This window comes from Piliocolobus tephrosceles, unplaced genomic scaffold, assembly GCF_002776525.5.
Source record: "Piliocolobus tephrosceles isolate RC106 unplaced genomic scaffold, ASM277652v3 unscaffolded_109, whole genome shotgun sequence".
Lineage (NCBI taxonomy): Eukaryota > Metazoa > Chordata > Mammalia > Primates > Cercopithecidae > Piliocolobus > Piliocolobus tephrosceles.
The window spans coordinates 924,640-946,274 of NW_022291976.1; the positions used below are offsets into that span (position 1 = coordinate 924,640).

General features: G+C 43.7%; 1 protein-coding gene and 1 non-coding gene across 2 annotated transcripts; both read left to right on the plus strand.

Annotated features, from left to right (window-relative positions):
• The first annotated feature begins 676 nt into the window (after window positions 1-676).
• On the plus strand, window positions 677-20,555 carry CATSPER2 (cation channel sperm associated 2). Its single transcript, XM_026447898.1, has 12 exons — window positions 677-826; window positions 1,276-1,449; window positions 1,624-1,692; window positions 9,168-9,340; window positions 10,766-10,921; window positions 11,519-11,640; window positions 14,623-14,801; window positions 15,016-15,114; window positions 15,435-15,492; window positions 17,938-18,155; window positions 18,508-18,672; window positions 20,393-20,555. The coding sequence occupies exons 1-12, from the start codon at window positions 682-684 to the stop codon at window positions 20,422-20,424; spliced, it is 1,590 nt and encodes a 529-aa protein (XP_026303683.1). The 5' UTR covers window positions 677-681; the 3' UTR covers window positions 20,425-20,555.
• On the plus strand, window positions 12,784-12,890 carry LOC113219859. Its single transcript, XR_003306838.1, has one exon. It is a non-coding gene; the product is annotated as a U6 spliceosomal RNA (small nuclear RNA).
• Window positions 20,556-21,635: the final 1,080 nt, after the last annotated feature.

The window sequence follows — 21,635 nt, forward strand, 5'->3', positions numbered from 1 at the left end:
GATGGTCTCGATCTCCTGACCTCGTGATCCGCCCGCCTTGGCCTCCCAAAGTGCTGGGATTATGTAAAGGCGTGAGCCACCACGCCCGGACTTTTTTTTTTTTTTTAATAACCTTTTAATTAGTAATGCTGTCACAAAGTGAAGATGCCAGACCACTTGGTCGACTGCGCAATGTCTTTACGCCTCTTAGCCCTTTTGTTTCAAAAAAAACCCTGAGTATTAGTACAATGTTTATTCTTCCCAACTGCTCCTAGTTCCTAAATGTGGGTACATTAAGGAATCTTAAGGGCAAAGAGGGTGGGGTGGAGGGGACAGAAGACCTGTGATCCTTGGTGCAACTCCAAGAATGAAATGACACTGCTTACATTTTCTTTTTCTTTTTCTTTTTTTTTTTTTTTTTGAGACGGAGTCTTGCTCTGTCTCCCAGGCTGGAGTGCAGTGGCCGGATCTCAGCTCACTGCAAGCTCCGCCTCCAGGGTTTACGCCATTCTCCTGCCTCAGGCGCCCGCCACCTCGCCCAGCTAGTTTTTTGTATTTTTAGTAGAGACGGGGTTTCACCGTGTTAGCCAGGATGGTCTCGATCTCCTGACCTTGTGATCTGCCCGTCTCGGCCTCCCAAAGTGCTGGGATTACAGGCTTGAGCCACCGCGCCCAGCCGATGCTTACATTTTCTTAGCAGACATGGCCACTTACCACCAAGAAGGGCAGATGCAGCTACCCCGAGCTGATGCCTTTCATTCACATCTCATCAATACTTTCTCTCTCATGGAGCATTTGCAAGGCTTGAGCCAAGCTGTGCCGCGGCACACTATCAGGGAGTTACTTGGTCAGCAGCCTATTTCTTCACTAATTTAAATTTAAGACTCCTATGCACATCCTCTACATTTAAGAGTGGAAAATTCTGGAGAGGTCGGCTTAGTTTCTGGTTTACCAAACTTGATAAACCAAGGGCTTGTAAATAAAACTGAGGAGATAGAATCCATGTCTTTCACTTTTAGGCCTAGGATAGCCACTAGCCATGGGTGATTTGGAAAAGTTTCTGTCAAAGACACTTAAGACTTTGTGAACCTGTTGCTTTTGTGGGCATGGACAGTGTTGATCATAAGCAGTACATTTTCTCTCACTCCAAACAGAATTCTTAGTTGCTGTGAGAAGAGAAGGACCAGCAGTAAGGCATTAGAGGGACCCATTATCTGACCAATATCCCTGCCCCCAACCCTACCTGCTCTATTTTCTTTGTATTTATCCACTATCCCTTTTTAATTTTTGTTGTAGATCCTTCCCGCCAGAAGAAACTTATGTTGGGAGATCAACACCAGCTAGTGCACTTCTCTATAAAGCCTCAACGTGTAGGACGGATTTTACATGCCCAGAGGCTGTTGAGCAGGCTTCATGTGCGCTGCAGTCAGAGGCCACCTCTTTCTTTGTGGGCCGGATGGGTCCTTGAGTGTATCCTTTCATGTCACTCATTTTTGTCCTGGCTGTTGATGATCTGCCTAATGACTTATTTTTGCTCCCCAAACTCCATTTTCTCATTCTCACCGCTTATGTTATTACCCTTACTATTTCAGCTGCATAAATCAGAAAGAACTCCACTCTGTACGTTTCCTTAAGAGACAACAGGTCCTCTCTTCAAAAACTTCATCATCTTCCTGATCTTTTTGAATATGATCGTATTGATGGTTGAAATAGGTGAGAACTGACACTGTATGAAAGAGGAAGTGAGGCCAGGCACGACAGCTCACGTGTGTAATCCTAGCTAGCATTTTGGGAGGCGGGGGCGGGCAGATTGCTGGAGATTAGGAGTTCAAGACCAGCCTGGGCAACATGGTGAAACCCTGTCTCTACTGAAAAAATACAAAATATTAGCCGGGCGTGGTGGCACGGCCTGTAGTCCCACCTACTCAAGAGGCTGAGTCAGGAGAATCCCTTCAACTCAGGAGGCGGAGGTTTCAGTGAGCGGAGATCGTGCCACTGCATTCCAGCCTGGGCGACAGAGTACAACTCTGTCTCAAGAAAAAAAAAAAAGGGAAAAGGAAGTGGGTAGGAATAATTTTTTTTTCTAAATTGATCATTTTACATTTTTGAATGTCATTTGAATTGTGACATTTATATTAAGGACAATTATATTAAGCCTCCTAGTGTAGGATTTATGCAACTGATAAAATCTAGAAAATTGGCTGGGCACGGTGGCTCACGCCTGTAATCTCAGCACTTTGTGAGGCCGAGGTGGTTGGATAACTTGAGGTCAGGAGTTCAAGACCAGCCTGGCCAACATGGCGAAACCCCATCTCCACTAAAAATACAAAAAATTAGCTGGGTGTGGTGGCAGGTACCTGTAATCCCAGCTACTCAGGAGGCTGAGGCAGGAGAACGTTTGATCCTGGGAGGCGGAGGTTGCAGTAAGCTGAAATCACGCCACTGGACCCCATCTCAAAAAAAAAAAAAAAGAAATATTAATATTTGGAGGGCTCTCAAGAGTATACTAGATACAGAGCATCTAGACGCATAAAACTAGCTGTAATATGTAGCAATGTAACAAATCCACAAGGAACTGAACTTGGGAAGACCACTTTTATTTCTGTTGTGAGTTTAGCCTGACATTTGTTTGAATTAATGTTTTATTTTATTTTTTTTTTTGAGACGGAGTCTTGCTCTGTCGCCCAGGCTGGAGTGCAGTGGCCGGATCTCAGCTCACTGCAAGCTCTGCCTCCCGGGTTTACGCCATTCTCCTGCCTCAGCCTCTGGAGTAGCTGGGACTATAGGCACCCGCCACCTCGCCCGGCTAGTTTTTTTGTATTTTTAGTAGAGACGGGGTTTCACCGTGTTAGCCAGGATGGTCTCGATCTCCTGACCTCGTGATCTGCCCGTCTCGGCCTCCCAAAGTGCTGGCATTACAGGCTTGAGCCACTGCGCGCGGCCTGAATTAATGTTTTCTGTTAAAGATATTGGTGCCTATTGGTGAACGGTCTAACATTTACATTTCTTTTTTTTTTTTGAGACGGAGTCTCGCTCTGTTGTCTAGGCTGGAGTGCAGTGGGGCGATCAGAGCTCACTACAAGGTCCGCCTCCTGGCTTCATGCCATTCTTCTGCCTCAGCCTCCCTAGTAGCTGGGACTACAGGCAGCCGCCACCACACCCAGCTAACTTTTTGTATTTTTTAGTAGAGACAGGGTTTCACTGTGTTAGTCAGGAAGGTCTCAATCTCCTCACCTCGTGATCCGCCTGCCTCGGCCTCCCAGAGTGCTGGGATTACAGACGTGAGCCACTGCGCCCGGCATAACATTTACATTTTTACAAGTATATTTAGAAAGATTATTTAAGTACAAATAAGAAAGCTCACAAAGTATGGAAAGATAGGTACAACTAAGATATTAGCTGAGCCAAAAAAATTACTTAAAAGGAAATGATTCTTAAACCATAATAAATTATATGAAACATATTCAAAACATAAGGATGTCTGCAAAATCAGTGAGCTCATTTGTTGATAATCTCAAACTGCTCAGAAATGATGAAAGGATAGTAGAACTGCTCATTTGTATCATTTTCACTCTTGTGGGGAAGTCTACCACTTTATTTTTTAGAGGCAGAATCTTATTTTGTTGCTTAGGTTGGAGTGCAGTGCTGTGATCATGGCTCGTTGCAGCCTCACCCCGCAGGGCTCAATTGATCCTTCCACCTCAGCCTTCTGAGTAGCTTGGAGTACAGGTGCGTGCCACTACACCAGGATTTTTTTTTTTTTTTTTTTTTGTAGAGACAGGATCTCACTATGTTGCATAGGCTGGTCATGAACTCCTGGGCTCAAAAGATCCTCATTCCTCAGCCTCCCAAAGTGCTGGGATTACAGGCATGAGTCACCATGTCCAGCCTAGGAGGAATATTTAAGAGAAGGGCATAGTTATGAAGCTCTTGGCTGTTTATGTCACACAGATATTTTCCTAAACAGAAATGTCCAGTGCCTGAAGCCAGTTCAGAACTCTGCCTCTAGGTCCAAATCCCCTACAAGCTTATCTCTGGGGCCCAGGCATGGTAGTTCATGCCTGTAATCCCAGCACTTTGGGAGACTGAGGCAGGAGGATCGCTTGAGCTCAGGAGTTTGAGACCAGCCTGGCTAATGTGGAGAAACCTCATCTCTACAAAAAATACAAAAATTAGCTAGGCATGGTGACACATGCCTGCAGTCCCAGCTACTCAGCAGGCTGAGGTGGGAGGATCACTTGAGTCTGGGAGGCGGAGGTTGCAGTGAGCCATCGTGCAACTGAACTCCAGCCTAGGTGACAAAGTGACACCCTGTCTCAACAAGGTAGTCCTTTAGTATAGTGAGGTTAAAGATATTTAAATATACAACAATAATTGATGTCACTGACCCAGTACAGTATACTATATACTTTGAGGTGTTTTATTTCTTCCTCATAATGTTGAAGATTCTGAACTAAGTCACTTATAATTCCCTTTTATTGTATAATTGCTGCCATGTATTTGCCTTGTACGGCGAGGATTATAGTCCTAAGCCTTGGAATGAAGTAAACAATAGTAAATATACAGGATTCCCTAGATCAGTGGTCCCCAGCCTTTTTGGCATCAGGGACTGGTTTCTTGGCAGACAGTTTTTCCATGGATGGGGTAGGAGGGATGATTTCAGGATGAAGCTGTTCCCCCTCAGATCATCAGGCATTAGATTCTCCTAAGGGTCATGCACATGCAGTTCACAATAGGGCTCGCACTCCTGTGAGAATTTAATGCCGCAGCTGATCTGACAGGAGATGGAGCTCAGGCGGTAAATTAGCTCACTCACCCACCACTCACTTCCTGCTGCATGACCGAGTTCCTAACAGACCATGGACTGGTACCAGTCGGTAGCCTGGGGCTTGGGACCCCTGCCCTAGATCTAATAGACAAATCAAAATAGAATAGCACTAACTGTTCTATTTGGTAAAACAGTTAACTGAATATGCAACATGATCACTGTGCCAGAGTATAAGTAGATTGCCAGACTGGAAATTACCTGTCAAACTCATGGAAATTTTATCTTATTAAGCTTATTCTTGTGGTAGAGAGGGAGGAGGGATTTTGCAAAGGGAAATGATTTGTGATTAACAGATTTCTTTGAACAGACTAATTCATATGATAAACATTAAGACTTTTTTTAGGCTTAGAATTTTTTTTTTCCAGATTGTAAAGTGATCTAAACTGTTAGGGCTTTAAAAAATCTACTTCCACAGCTGGATATTGGTAATTCTGTTTTGTACTTTAAGCATCAATTGGCATATTTTTAAAATCTCATATTTTGTTTCTAAATAATGAGAAAGAAAAAAGATTTGACTCATTTGCAAGCCTTTGTCAGAAAATAACACATCGCAAGTGTAGACAATCCTTGCTTAAAATTAAAAACTGAGTGTATTGGGAGGCTGAGGTGGAAGGATCACTTGAGCCCAGGAGATTGAGGCTGAAGTAAGCTATGATCTCACCAGTGTACTACAGCCAGGTTGACAGAGCAAGACCCTGTCTCAAAAATAAAATAAAACCTAAGTATAATATCATTACAATTTTTTCCCAAATGTGGGTGTATTCCTGAAGGTGACCATTTTTTACATTGACTTTTAAAAGTCCTAGAGATGGCTTGATGTGCTATATAAAGTTTTTGGTCAAATGAATGGAATATATAGAATCTGATGAAGATCATCTTGAGATTAAACTTGCAGAATTATCATTCTTTTTTTGTATTTCTGTTTGTTTTTTTGAGACGGAGTCTTGCTCTCTCTCCCAGGCTGGAGTACAGTGTTGCGATCTCTGCTCACTGCAAGCTCCACCACCCCTGGGTTCACACCATTCTCCTGCCTCAGCCTCCCGAGAAGCTGGGACTACAGGCGCCCACCACCATGCCTGGCTGAGTTTTTATATTTTAAGTAGAGACGGGGTTTCACCATGTTAGCCAGGATGGTCTCGATCGCCTGACCTTGTGATCTGCCTGCCTCGGCCTCCCAAAGTGCTGGGATTAAAGGCGTGAGCCACCGCGCTGGGCCAGAATTATCATTTTTGATGCTGTTCGTGAAATTGTATTTCTGGCTGGGCGTGTGGCTCACGCCTGTAATCCCAGCAATTTGGGAGGCCTAGTCCTGTGGATCACTTGAGGTCAGGAGTTCAAGACCAACCTGGCCAACATGGTGAAACCCCATCTCTACTAAAAATACAAGAATCAGTGGGTATCATGATGTGCACCTATGGTCCCAGTTTCTCAGGAGAGTGAGGCAGGAGAATCTCTTGAACCCAGGAGGCAGAGTCTCTAGTGAGCCAAGATAACAGCTGGGCAACAGAGTGAGTGAGAATCTATTTCAAAAGAAAAAAATTATGTCTCAACATCAGTGTTCCGGCCGGGGGCGGTGGCTCAAGCCTGTAATCCCAGCACTTTGGGAGGCCGAGACAGGCGGATCACGAGGTCAGGAGATAAGACCATCCTGGCTAACACAGTGAAACCCCGTCTCTACTAAAAAATACAAAAAAACTAGCTGGGCGAGGTGGCGGGCGCCTGTAGTCCCAACTACTCGGGAGGCTGAGGCAGGAGAATGGCGTGAACCCGGGAGGCAGAGCTTGCAGTGACCTGAGATCCGGCCACTGCATTCCAGCCTGGGCGACAGAGCAAGACTCCGTCTCAAAAAAAAAAAAAAAAAAAAAAAAAAAACAGTGTTCCTTGCTTCATGATAGATATAACTGGCCAAAACATTACTAAAAATATTAAAACTGTGTAAATGTCAAAATCTACCTATCAGTTTGTTGTTACAGTGTACTATTCTCACTTATAATATTGGACTCCTTGAAACCAATGTGAATTTACCTGGTATTCTGTGAGGTGACCTACTGTTGTTTTTCTAGAATAGGGAGTAGAAATAGATGACTGTTCATGGTGAACTCTACCCTGTAAAGTAGAATTATATCTTTAGCTGACTTGCTTGATCCAATGACTACTGTCTGTCACCCTGAGAAGAATATTCATGCATAGGTGTTCACTGCTACTTCACTACACTGGCTAAGATTCCTGGGTAGACCTCACTGGGCTCCTGGTCTCTATTTCCATTAAGACTCCTTTGCCTTGCTATAGCAGCCTGAAAAATTCCAAGAATTTTAGAAAGTTGTTTTTCATCTTCAGAGAGGACACATTACTTGATGTAGAGTGGAGGCAGTCACTTTTGCCTATTCTGTGCTGCTGAGGCAATTTCTGCTATTCATTCCTCTGAACTTCCTTGGGTTGGTTTAGCTTCTATGAAAGGATTCCTTTTTCCAGAGAGTAAAAGTGCTACTGCTTCTGTAATTTGGACTTCCCTACTTAAAACTATTTTAAACTACTTAAAACTATCTTCTGCTTCACAAGAGCCTTATTTTACTTCATTTCTTTCTTTGGGTTCCTGTTTTGCAAGGGCAAAAACTGAATAAGAATGATAGCATTCTATTTTCCAGCCACAAATGTGGTTCTCAGCTCTTTCTAATTATATAATCCCATGCTCCTGAGAGCTAGAATTTATTAAGTGAAAAAATTTTGTATTTTATTGAATCTAAGCTGTCATCAATGGTGAAATTCACTATTTACCACTAAGAAATAAAAATCATGCCCAATTAAACTGGGACACATCGCTGATTGTAAAATGCATCCTCGCTTTGGGAGGCCAAGGTGGCAGATCACGAGGTCCAGAGATGGACCAACGTGGTGAAACCCATCCTGGCCAACGTGGTGAAACCCATCTCTACCAAAAATACAAAAATTAGCTGTGCATAGTGGCGCATGCCTGTAGTCCCATCTACTCGGGAGGCTGAGGCAGGAGAATTGCTTGAACTGGGAGGCGGAGGTTGCAGTGAGCTGAGATTGCGCCACTGCACTCCAGCCTGGCAACAGAGCGAGACACCATCTCAAAAAAAAAAAAAAAAAGCATCCTAGTTTCATATATGTTAAAATGTGAAAAATTGTCCATCTTAGAGAAACGTGGGAGAAAGGAAAATTTATGGAAGAAACACAGAGCCTAAATAAGCATAGGAGTGCTGGGTGCAGTGGTTCATGCCTATAACCCCAGCACTTTGAGAGACCAAGGTGGGAGGATCGCTGGAGCCCAGGAGTTTGAGGCCAACCTGGGCAGCATAGGGAGACCCCATCTCTACAAATAATGTAAAGAAAAAATTAGGCGTGGTAACGTGCCTGTGGTCCCAGTTACCCAGAGGCTCTTGAGCCCGGGAGATCGAGGCTTCAGCGAACTGTGATTATGCCACTGCACTCCTCCAGCCTGGGTGACAGAGTGAGACTCTGTCTCAAAACAAGCATAGGAATAAGTATAACATAACTCCATTGGTTTTTAGAAGGGGCCAACCTCTGTAAAATTCTAGGGATGATTGAAGTGTGACTCTGTTCTTTTTGTCTGGATCCAGTTCAGCATCACAATGACTTTAAAGCCAGAGCCCCACAATGTTGATTTCTATTTAGCTTTTAAGCCTATTTTAATCTCAGTGTTTTTTTTTTCTAGAGCATGGCATACATCCATTAATTATATAAAAGAGATGAAGGAGGTTGAAAGAGAAAGGCAATGAATTAAGAAATAGCAATTAGTAAATAATAGGGTTCTAGAGAGGAAGTATGCATTCAATTTGCTCTGCAGAACAAAGCCAATTTTAGACAGGGAAGAAAGGAAAAGTTTTACAAGGAAGCTAACAGAACCAGGTGATTTATTATAATTGGATATTCCCCGATGATTCTGGCTTGTTTCTACATTCGTTATAAAGTACTTAAGATCTCATGGCCCTGTATTTTCATTCTGTTCTCAAGACCCATTGTTTTCTTGCGAACTTTGGGACTGAGATAACAGTGCAGTAGATGGGGGTGGAGGGTTGCAGGTAGGGGTAATTAAAGAGAGTATTCTCTTAGTGGCTGCGTGACCCCCACAGTGGATAGGAAGTGACTTGTAGCTGGGCAGACATAACTATATCAACAGATTAGTTGTGGCTATGTTTTATGGTCAATTCTGTCCTTCCCTGTATTTCACAGGTTGAAGCAACAATGTTAAGAAGAGAAACTCAAAGAAAAATGGAACAGTAGTGGGCAAAACTGTGGTTTATTAATTGTGATCATTCTCCATCATTCGGTTTCCAGCTTCCTTAACTTTTATTCCTCCTTTGCTCTATCCTCACAGAATTGCTAGAATCCACAAATACCAAACTATGGCCATTGAAGCTGACTTTGGAGGTGGCAGCTTGGTTTATCTTGTTTATTTTCATCCTGGAGATCCTTCTTAAGTGGCTATCCAACTTTTCCCTTTTCTGGAAGAGTGCCTGGAATGTCTTTGACTTTGTTGTTACCATGTTGGTAAGGATAGAGATCCTGAGGGTTCCTTTAGTGGGATGAAGAATGTGCCTAGGTGAATCGAAAGGACAAGAAAAGTTAACATAATAATAGGAAGAAACAAAAATTGACTTAACTTCCTTCTTTTGATTTTTTTTCCTAAAACTAAACATCAGTCATTGCAGGAGTTGTTGGTATTAGGAGCAAGGTAGACCACAACGTCGGAGAGTGCGCGCCAGCCAGCGGCCCAGCCGAAGCTCTTTCCCGCCGCCTCTCCGCGCCTCTCCCAGGTCCAGCCCCGCCTGACCCTCCTCTTGGCACGGTCCCCTGACCCTCAGTCCGGCCCGGTCCGGCCTCCTAGCGGGGTCACGCAGCTGCCCCGGGGACGATGAACGGAGGATAAATGGTGCCCAAAGCAGACAGCGGCGCGTTCCTACTGCTCTTCCTGCTCGTGCTCACTGTCACCGAGCCGCTGCGGCCAGAGCTGCGGTGCAACCCTGGGCAGTTTGCCTGTCGCAGCGGCACCATCCAGTGTATCCCCCTCCCCTGGCAGTGTGACGGCTGGGCGACTTGCGAGGATGAGAGTGACGAAGCCAACTGTCCAGACAGAGTCTTGTTCTGTTGCCCAAATGGAGTGCAGTGGTGAAACCACAGCTGACTGCAACCTCGAACTCCTGGACTCAAGCGATCCTCCCACCTCAGCCTCCTGAATAGCTGACACTACAGGTGTGCACCACCATGCCCAGCTAATTTTTAATTTTTTTGTAGAGATGAGGTCTCACCCTGTTGCTGAGGCTGGTCTTGAACTCCGGGGCTCTAGCAATCCTGCCCTCAGCCTCCCAAAATGCTTACAGGCATGAGCCACTCTGCCCTGCAGGAGTTGATTTTCTAGACCGTCACTGTCCAGAGTAGTAGCCATGAGTCACATGTGGCTGTTTTGAAGGAAGATGTGCAGCAGTTGTAAAATACACACCAAATAGGAAAGACCTAGTACAAAAAAAGAATGTAAAACATGCCATGAATACTTCTTTATATTGATTCCATGTTGCAATAATAGTATGTTGAATATATTGGGTTAAATAAAGTATTAAAATTAAAAAAAAAAAAAAAAGACCACAACGTCAATGCCAACAAGAACATCTGCCTGTTACTGAGCACTTATTAAGTACTGGGCACTATTTTAAGTGTTTTCCTTACATTACCTCATTTATGCTCCACGACAACCCAATTAAATAACCATGAATTTTATCCCCCTTTTTATATCTGAACAAGTTGGAGTACAGTGTTTAAGCAACTTAATATAGAAAGGCTGAATAGGAAACAATTCTCAGAGAATCCTGTTCAAGGGATAATGCCCAGGGAACAATGAAGAGGATGAGATGAAGAAGGTGCAACTGTGCCTACGTGCCTTGGGGTGTATTTTACTCATAATCTGTGTGTTTTCCACAGTCCCTGCTTCCCGAGGTTGTGGTATTGGTAGGGGTAACAGGCCAATCGTTGTGGCTTCAGCTTCTGAGGATCTGCCGGGTGCTGAGGTCTCTCAAACTCCTTGCACAATTCCGTCAAATTCGAGTTACTATTTTGGTCCTGGTCAGGGCCCTCAAGGTGATTTGACTGTTGCAAGCTAAAGCAGGGGGCAAGATAGATAAATATGAGGACTTAACACAGAATATGAAACAAATCAGCCAGGCACAGTGGCTCACGCCTGTAATCCCAGCATTTTGGGAGGCTGGGGGGACAGATCATGAGGTCAGGAGTTCAAGACCAGCCTGACCAAAGTGGTGAAACCTGGTCTCTACTAAAAATACAAAAAAAAAAAAAAAAAGTCAGGTGTGGTGCTGTGTGCCTGTAATCCCAGCTACTCAGGAGGCTGAGGCAGGAGAATTGCTTGACCCTGGGAGGCAGAGGTTGCAGTGAGTCGAGACTGCACCACTGCACTCCAGCCTAGGCGACAGAGTGAGACTCCGTCTAAAAAAAAAAAGAATATGAAACAAATCTTAGTGGGTCAAAGAAGGCAATGAAACATCCTGTGATATGTTATTGGATGAGAAGGGGCTGGGGACAGGTGCCATGGTTCAGAGATGACTGGGTTCAGGAGTGCAAGGGAGGGTTTGGTGGGGGATTGCCAGCTGGGCTTGACTGGGCTGTTGGTGGAGATCAGCCTAGTTTGGCCCGCGTCTGACTTGAGGTTATGGCCTCTAGAGCATGACCTTCCTCTTGATGTTGCTGCTTATCTTCTTCTACATTTTTGTTGTGACTGGTGTCTACTTCTTAGACTACACCCCTTCACCTCGTCAGGACCTCGAGTACCGTGTGTTCTTCTTGTAAGCAGAGCTGGTGAACAGCTGGGTGAGGGGAGAAAATTTGGCTAAGAGACCAGGAAGCTTGCCCAAAGTATAGTAATATAAAAAGTACAGTCTATTCCAAGAAACTGAAATAGAACACAATAGGGAGAGGGAAAGAGAAAGCAAAAGAATAGTGAGTGGTTTTAGCTCTGATCTTGAGAGTAGGGCAGCTAGTTCCATGTTTATTCTGGGTTTTGCAAATTCAAACCACACTGTCATCAGGCATCTTTAAATAGCAGTATACTCCAGTGGTTAAGCTTGGTTTCTGTGACTCAGTTACCTCTTTTGAAAAACGGGGGCCAGGCGCGGTGGCTCACACCTGTAATCCCAGCACTTTGAGAAGCCAAGGCAGGTGGATCACCTGAGGTCAGGAGCTCGAGATCAGCCTGACCAACATGGTGAAACCCTGTCTCTACTAAAAATACAAAAATTAGCCAGGCATGGTGGTGGGCACCTGTAATCCCAGCTATTCGGGAGGCTGAGACAGGAGAATTGCTCGAATATGGGAGGCAGAGGTTGCATTGAGCCGAGATTGAGCCAATGCACTCCAGCCTGGGCTACAAAGAGTGAAATTCCGTTTCAAAAAAAAAGAAAAGGCGATGGGGGAGAATAATAGCAGTGCTACTTCATAAGAGTGTGGGGATAAATGTGGTAATGCATTTAAGCCCTTAGCATAGTATGTAACACATTATAAGTGATCAATGAATGTTACTGTGATTCCCAAATATGATCACTGGTTTTATCCCAATCTCTACATATTACACATGCACGTGCCTATTGCTGGTCTCTGTCTAGAAAACACTAATCTGCCAGGCGCGGTGGCTCAAGCCTGTAATCCCAGCACTTTGGGAGGCCGAGACGGGCGGATCACGAGGTCAGGAGTTCGAGACCATCCTGGCTAACACGGTGAAACCCCGTCTCTACTAAAAACAAAAAGCTAGCCGGGCGAGGTGGCTGGCGCCTGTAGTCCCAGCTACTCGGGAGGCTGAGGCAGGAGAATGGCGTAAACCCGGGAGGCGGAGCTTGCAGTGAGCTGAGATCCAGCCACTGCACTCCAGCCCAGGCGACAGAGTGAGACTCCGTCTCAAAAAAAAAAAAAAAAAAAAAAGAAAACACTAATCAATGCTCACTTCGGCAGCACATGTACTAAAATTGGAACGATATAGAGAATATTAGCATGGCCCTTGTGCAAGGATGACACACAAATTTATGAAGTGTTACGTATTTTTAAAATATTAACAAAACCCCACTAATCTGTTTTCTAGAAGAAAACCAACTTGAATTTAGAGTAGATAATCCTGTTTATGAATTAGAATTCAATCTTGTCATCAACTCTCAGGACTCTGTTAGACTCTAACAGATAGTTCTTTAAGAGTATTGAGTTAGGAAAGTCCTAGAATTTATCCTTTACAAGCTCTGATGTTTTCAATAAATTGTGTATGGGGAACTAGAAGGAAAGGAAGGAGAATTTAGGTACCTTCCCGGAAACATTTTACTTTTTTAGCAATTTTTAAATATTATTAATTTTATAATCTGTATATTTCATTATTTAGGATCACATATATTTATGTAACATGCCCATTTACCTGCATATCATTTCATACCAGCAAACTAATAGGAATAATTTTGTGAATGATCTTCTATTTTGCTAAATTTGCTAATTTTGCTAAATTTTGCTAAATTTGAGAGTGATCTTCTATTAAGTGGAGTCCATAGAGCAGTGGAGAATAAAATTAGAAAAAACGGCCAGGCATGGTGGCTCACACCTGTAATCCCAGCACTTTGGGAAGCCGAGGCGGGCAGATAGATCACTTGAGGTTGGGAGTTCAAGACCAGCCTGGCCAACGTGGTGAAACCCTGTCTCTACTAAAAATACGAAAATTAGCTGGGCATGGTGGCTCATGCCTGTAATCTTGATCACTTAGGAGGCTGAGGCGAGAGAATCACTTGAGCCTGGGGGTCAGAGGTTGAAGTGAGCTGAGATTGTGCCCCTCTAGCCTGGATGATAAAGTAAGACTCTGTCTAAAAAAAAAAAAAAATAGAAAAAACTATCTAGTTGGTGATTCATTCATCTTTGAAAATTCAGTCAATACCTATTTATTGAGTATTATACCCCAGGACTAATGGAATAGTGAGAGGTAGTCATAGATTATTCATGATAAAGGAGAATTTAGGCTGGGTGTGGTGGCTCACCCCTATAATATTAGCATTTTGGGAGGCTGAGACTGGCAGATCACCTTAGTTCAGGAGTTCAAGACCAGCCTGGCCAACATGACAAAACTCCATCTCTACTAAAAATACACAAATTAGCCGGGCATGGTGGTGCTTGCCTGTAATCCCAGCTACTTGGGGGACTGAGACAGGAGAATTTCTTGAACCCAACAGGTGGGGGTTGTAGTGAGCTGAGATCACGCCACTACACTCCAGCCTGGACAACAGAGCGAGACTCCACCTCAAAATAAATAAACAGGCTGGGCGCGGTGGCTCAAGCCTGTAATCCCAGCACTTTGGGAGGCCAAGACGGGTGGATCATGATGTCAGGAGATCGAGACCATCCTGCCTAACACGGTGAAACCCCATCTCTACTAAAAAATACAAAAAACTAGCCGGGCGAGGTGGCGGGCGCCTGTAGTCCCAGCTACTCGGCAGGCTGAGGCAGGAGAATGGCATGAACCCGGGAAGTGGAGCTTGCAGTGAGCTGAGATCTGGCCACTGCACTCCAGCCTGGGCGACAGCGAGACTCCGTCTCAAAAAAAAAAAATACAAATAAATAAATAAATAAATAAATAAAATAAAACAACTTCAAACTGAAGAGTGATTAGCTAAAAACTGAGTATGGTACAAAAAGAACCAAAATCAGAACAAACTACAAAGAAATGCTTTTATGTTTCTTTAAGAATGGTACCATTTTTGAAAGGTTTATGCCTCTGTTTCTGTCTATTCACATGCCTTTTTCTTTAGGGACCTCCCGAATTCCCTGGTAACAGTGTTCATTCTCTTCACCTTGGATCATTGGTATGCACTGCTTCAGGACGTCTGGAAGGTGCGTGAAGTCAGTCGCATATTCAGCAGCATCTATTTCATCCTTTGGTTGTTGCTTGGCTCCATTATCTTTCGGAGTATCATAGTAGCCGTGATGGGTAAGCATAGAGGAGGTGAAACTTGTTTGGGAAGGGTGGTTGGGAAGAAATTAGTCTGAAAGCTGGGATTGGTGGCTTATGGGTATAAAGAACCTAGTGTAGCAGGAAGGCTTGGGTTCTGGATGGGATATTTCACTTGGATTCTCCCCACCCAAGCCCTCTTCCCAGGTCTAGTCATTACCATCTCCCAACTCCTAATGGCCCTTTGGGGCAGTTACTAACTTTCAGAATATCAGGAAAGAGATGAATGAGGAGATGGCACGTCAGGAGGTTCAGCTCAAAGCTGACATGTTCAAGCGGCAGATCATCCAGAGGTCTGCTTCTCCCTTTTCAACCCCAACTTTCCTTCTCAAGGGTTTCCTGAGCTCATTTTTTGTTTCTGCTCCTTGACCCCACTTTTCCCTTTGTGACAGAAGATTTGCCCCCAAGGATAAGAATTCTCTAGCTCTAGAACATTGCCTGATTCTTCATCCACTGTGGGGAGTCCTCCATTTTTTTTCACCCCTTGACTACAATTTGTTCTCCCCAATTAGTTTTCTTCACTTTCTGACATGAACTCTTTTTTCCTTACCACACTTTTGCTTGAATGTAACTGTCTTCGCTCATTTTTTTTTTTTTTAATTTGCTTTGCAGGAGAAAAAAACGTGTCACAGGAGGCACTGAGATCAAGCCATAGCAAAATAGATGACAGGTTAGGAGTATGTATGTGAACTGGAATAGAGACACATGAAGGAGGAGAGGGTGGAAAACTAAAGATGAAGATTGGCTTTGAGAGAGAATTCATTCATTTAATAACTGTATATTGTAGTAGGTTGACTAGTGGCACCCAAAATAATATGTCCATGTCCTTACTCCCTGGAACCTGTGAATGTGACCTTATTTGGAAAAAAAAAAAAAAGATCCTAAGTTAAGGATAATCCTAAGGATAATCTAGAATGAGATCATCCCAGATTATCCAGGTAGGTCCTAAATCCATTCACAAGGATACTTATAAGAGATGAAAGAGGAGAAGACACAGAGAATAGGAGAAGGCTATGTGAAGATGGAGATAGAGGTTGGGGCTAAAGCCACCACAAGCCAAGGGAGGCTGAGGAATGCCAGGCAGCTGCCAGAAGGTAGAAGAGGCAAGGAACTTCTCCCCCAAAGTCTCCAGAGGGAGTATGGCCCTGCCAACACCTTCATTTCAGACTCTGGCCTCTAGAATTGTGAGGGAATATATTTCTGTCATTTTAAGATACCAAGTTTATAGTAATTTGTTATGGCAGCCTCAGGACACTAATACAGATACCTTCAATGAAACAGATATGATTCTAGACCCCAAGCGTTTAGCAGTGGACAAAGAAAGCAGAAGCAAAAATGAATTCATTCACTCATTAACAAATAATTACTGGCTAGATGTGGTAGCTTATACTTGTAATCCCAACACTGTGAGAGGCCAAGGCAAGAGGATTGCTTGAAGTTCAAGCCAGAAGTTCAAGGCTGCATTGAGACATGATTGCACCACTGTAGTCCAGCCTGGGCAACAGATCAAGATCCCATCTCAAAAATTTAGCAGGGTGGGTGCAGTGGCTCATGCCTGTAATACCAGCATTTTGGAAAACTGAGGTGGTCAGATCACTTGAGCTCAGGAGTTCAAGACTAACCTAGGCAATATGGCAAAATTCTGCCTCTACAAACAAAAATCAGCTGGATATGGTGGTGTGCTCTTGTGGTCACATCTTGTGGTCCCAGCTACTTAGGAGGCTGAGGTAGGAGGATCACTTGAGCCTGGGAGGCTGAGGCTGTGGTGAGCCGTGATTGTGCCACTGCTCTGCAGCCTGGGTGACAGAGCAAGACCCTGTCTCAAAAAAACAAACAAAAAACAATAAAGAACAAATAATTATTGAATACTTAGTAGGTGCTTGGGATGTATCAATGAACAAAATAGACAATAATGCCTGTTTCATGAAACTTACATATTAGTAGTGGCAAAGAGATAATAAGCAGTGAACATATTAAATACTATGTTAAAATATGATAAGCATTAAGGGAAAATTAAACGTAGAACAGGTTAAGGGAGATTGGGAGTAGAAAGTGGGATTGTAGATGTGTTGCAGTGTTTTTGTTTGTTTGTTTTGTTTTGAGACAGAGTCTTGCTCTGTCGCCAGGCTGGAGTGCAGTGGCACAATCTTGGTTCACTGCAACCTCCACTTCCGAGGTTCAAGCGATTCCCCTGCTTCAGCCTCCCAAATAGCTGGGATTACAGGTGCATGCCACCATGCCAGGCTAATTTTTCTTTTTTTTGTATTTTAATAGAGACGATGTTTCACCATGTTGCTCAGGCTGGTCTCAAACTCCTGAGCTCAGGCACTCCATCCGCCTCAGCCTCCCAAAGTGTTACGATTACAGGCGTGAGCCACTGTGCCCAGCCACAGATGGGTTATAGTTTTAAACAGGGTAGTCAGGGTGACCTCATTGGAAAGGTAATATGAGAAAAGACTTGAAGGAGGTAAGGGGATTACCATGTGGATATTATAAGAAGAGTGTTAATAGGCAGATGAAACAGATAGTGCAAAGGTCCTAAGCTGGAAGCATGCTTGGTGTGTTTGAGAAACAGCAAGGAGGCCATTGTGAATGGAGTAGAGTGCGCAGGGGGAAGAGTGCTGGGAAATGAAGTCAGAGAGATAATGGTGACATGATCCTGTAGGGTTATGGGTGCCATTGTAGGGACTTTGAAATGGAAAGCAGAACAGAGGAGTGATATGAGGTGACTTACATTTAAGAAGGATTACTTGCTGTGTTGGTAGAAGAACAAGGGAAGGAGCAGAGAGATCAGTTGGGAGGCTATGCTGCTGCCCAGGCAAGAAATGATAACAGCTTAGGCCAGAGTGGTAGCAGTGAGTTAGTGAGAAAAGATTTATTTCAAAGGTAGAGTCAGCAGGATTTCTTGATGGACTGGATATGGTAGGGAAGAGAAGAGTTAAGGATGACACATGAATGATTGAGTTTGGAAGTGCCTGAGTTGAGAGTTTGGGAGTTGTTTGGCTCTCATTGTCTTATGCCCCAGCTTTAGGGGGTGGCCAGGGCCAAACCAGAATAATGAGTGGACTAGTCATGTCTTGTAAATGTTTGTGAAGTCATGATTTTCTCCTTTCAGTTCAAGAGTTGCTGGTCAACGAAGGGAAAGTTTGGACTTATCAGAAGTGTCTGAAGTAGAGTCTATTTATGGTGCCACTGAAGAGGATTTAGTAACATCTGCATCAAAAACAGAAGAGACCTTGTCAAAAAAGAGAGAGTACCAGTCTTCCTCCTCTGTCTCCTCCACATCCTCTTCCTATTCTTCCTCTTCTGAATCCAGATTTTCTGAATCTATTGGTGAGCCAAAGAACTATAATAAGGAGTGTTTTCCATTTGAATTCAGACTACTCTATAAGACATCTTACTCTTGACAGGAGCTCTCCTACTGTATCTGCTTTCCAATTTTCTGGTCTTAATGACTTTCTTTTTGCTTCTAATTTCCCCTGTCCTCCTTCTTCACTTTGGATAAGTGTGGCTGTGGCCCTCTTTGTTCACTGTAAAAAGTGATTTTTTGCTGATGCACCCTTTCCCTTCTTGCTTCCTGTTACCTCTTCCCACCCCACCTTTCCACCCACACCATAGGATTGACCAGCTCTTACCCAACTTTTACAAATCTAGCCATGCTTTTCTGAAGCATTCCTCCCGACAGGTCATTTGGACTGGGAGACTCTTGTGCATGAAAATCTGCCCGGGCTAATGGAAATGGATCAGGATGACCGTGTTTGGCCCAGAGACTCACTCTTCCGATATTTTGAGTTGCTAGAAAAGCTTCAGTATAACCTAGAGGAGCGTAAGAAGTTACAAGAGTTTGCAGGTATGGAGTTAGGGCAGTCATGGGGACCATGGGAATATATACATATAGCGTTTATAGCTGTGGAGGAGGAGGAGGATGTCCACTATTCTGGCATCTCAGCTTCTCAATTTCTGCCTACACCTAAAATAGGCAAATTCTTGGTTTGGTTTGTCACATTCTGGGCATGTGTCCCACTTTTCCCTAACTGAGAGAGAATCTAGAAACTCTACTTCTGTAGCAGGGGACGCCCAAATCCTATGAGGTATGAGAGCTTATTTCCTAAGAAGAGAAAGTCTAATCCCAGTTGTTGGGAATTAGGACAAGGTAGGCTCTTGCTTGATTTGGGCAGCCCACCAGTTTCTGCACATTTATTGTCTCTGAAGATTGCATTTCAGACTTGAGCAGCAGGGCCTAAGGCTCAATCTGGAGAGCTATGGGGGATCAGACAATGAGCATGAGGCCCACAAGTGCTCACTGTCCTAACTCCCTGAAGAAGTTTATGAATTCTAAACTTCTGTTTGTATCTGCCCCTTTTAGTGTCAGCCTCTATACAGACAAATATGTGATTTAAATAGTAGAGTTTGATGTAAACTGAGAACTATTCAGTTATTTTTCCTAAATTTCATTACTCTACAACTAATTTGAATTAATAAAATTTCCCTCTAAAAGTTAAAACACTTTGGGAGGCCGAGACGGGTGGATCACGAGGTCAGGAGATCAAGACCATCCTGATCTACACGGTGAAACCCCGTCTTTACTAAAAAATACAAAAAACTAGCCGGGCGAGATGGCGGGCGCCTGTAGTCCCAGCTACTCGGGAGGCTGAGACAGGAGAATGGCGTAAACCCGGGAGGCGGAGCTTGCAGTGAGCCGAGATCGCGCCACTGCACTCCAGCCTGGGCGACAGAGCTAGACTCCGTCTCAAAAAAAAAAAAAAGTTAAAAAAAAAGGCTGGGCATGGTGGCTCATGCCTGTAATCCCAGCACTTTGGGAGGCCGAGGCAGGAGGATCACGAGGTCAGGAGATCAAGATCATCCTGGCCAACATGGTGAGACCCCGTCTCTAAAATACGAAAAATCAGCCGGGCGTTGTGGCGCATGCCTGTAGTCCCAGCTACTCCGGAGGCTGGGGCAGGAGAATTGCTTGAACCTGGGAGGCAGAGGTTGTAGTGAGCGGAGATCACGCCACTGAACTCCAGCCTGGCAACAGAACGACACTCCGTCTCAAAACAAAGCTAAAACAGAAGAGGTAGGGGTGGATTTTTATAATTTAATATGTGTTATCTGGGTTTTTCCCCTCATACCTAGTTGAAATCAACTCAGTGTGAAAATAAGAAATTAGAGAGGAGGACTGTGTGTTTGTGTGTGGTGGGCACAGGTGGGCAACGAGGAATTTATAATATTGGAACACGGAATTTAGGGCAAGATGTGAAAGACAGGCTTTGCTTACTTCAAAATGTTGCCTAAATTTAATCCTGTTCCTGCTAGTCATTCTTAGCCCTGCCTTCCCACTTATTCTCTAGGGAGGACAGGGTGAAAAGGAGGAAAATGAAGCAAGGTGGTTTCTTTAATCCTGATAAACTTGTCTATGGCAAAGAGTACACAGAATCATAAGACTTAATTTAAAGATTAGTAAAGACTTTTGTGGGAACCTAGAACCCAGAAAAGCAAGGTCTTCACCAAACATTTATATATGTAGAATATTCTTAGTTCTCCAGCCTGACAGTCTGTTTCCTTTGCAGTGCAGGCACTGATGAACTTGGAAGACAAGTAAAGCAATGGATGGCTTCAATATCCTTGGGCCCAGCAAAAGATAATGAAGGGAATTGTTGAAAATTGAGAATTGAAAATATAAATGTCTGTTCAGATAAAACAATGTCTGTTCATTAAAATTAAAAAGTATAAGTGTCTAGGCCAGGCGTGGTGAAACCCCGTCTCTACTAAAAATACAAAAAAGAAAAAAGAAAAAAAAAATTAGCTGGGTGTGGTGGCGGATGCCTGTAATCCCAGCTACTCGGGAGTGTGAGGCAGGAGAATCACTTGAAGCTGGGAGGCAGAGGTTGCAGTGAGCCAAGATCATGCCACTGCACTTCAGCCTAAGCAACAGAGTGAGACTCTGTTTCAAAATAAATAAATAAATAAATAAATAAATAAATAAAAGTATAAGTGTCTAATAAATACTCCTGATAGCTGTTCAGTAAGATAAGGCATATTGAAAGGCGTAAGGTCAAGAAAAAGAGTTAGTTCAAGCTGAGTGTGGTGATGTGTGCCTCTAGTCCCAGCTATGAGCTGAGGCAGGATTGTTTGAGGCCAGGAGTTCGAGGCTGCAGCAAGTAAGGATCGTACCACTGCATTCCAGCCTTGGCAACATAGCAAGACCCTGTCTCTAAAAAAGAACAAAACAAGTTAGCTCAGATGCCAGTGGAGACTGTGCTTCTTAGCTTTCTACCCTTTCCACGGCTCCTGAATCCGACTCATTTCTTGTCTTTATCATCATTATAGCTTCCACCTTTCCTGCAACCTCTACTGCCTGATTAGAGTCCTAATTTTACCCTCTTCCTCCCTGATGCATAGGTAAAGGCCTCTCTGGAGTAAGGAGATCTTCAGAGCTGTTAGTATAACTAATTGAGAAGTATTGTTTCCATTGCCTGTTCTACTCATGTTGCTTCTCTTGTGAACCATTAACTTTAATTGGATATTATTTTTACCTGTTACTGGACCAAAAGTCTCTTTATTTCATTTTGCCATTGCTCAGGGCAGTGTTCAAATCAGTAAGTGTTGTACAGGTTTTTAGTGTTAGAAGGGATTTCAGAGTTAATCTGTCTCCCATCAAAGCAGGAACACCTTATAGAACATCACTGAAAGGAGGATTATCCAGGTAATGCTTAATGTTTCTAGTTATTTGGGATTTATTATCTAGAAGGGATCCCATTCCATTGTTAGAAGACTTAAGTCTTTAGACATGTTTATGATTAAAAATTATAT

Bases quoted from the DNA above. Each gene is read 5' to 3' on its own strand.
- CATSPER2 (XM_026447898.1), top strand. From the start codon at position 682: ATGGCCACTTACCACCAAGAAGGGCAGATGCAGCTACCCCGAGCTGAT. The intron at 9,341-10,765 runs GTAAGGATAGAG...TGTTTTCCACAG, and splicing joins ACTTTGTTGTTACCATGTTG to TCCCTGCTTCCCGAGGTTGT. The intron at 15,115-15,434 runs GGTCTGCTTCTC...TTTGCTTTGCAG, and splicing joins CAAGCGGCAGATCATCCAGA to GAGAAAAAAACGTGTCACAG.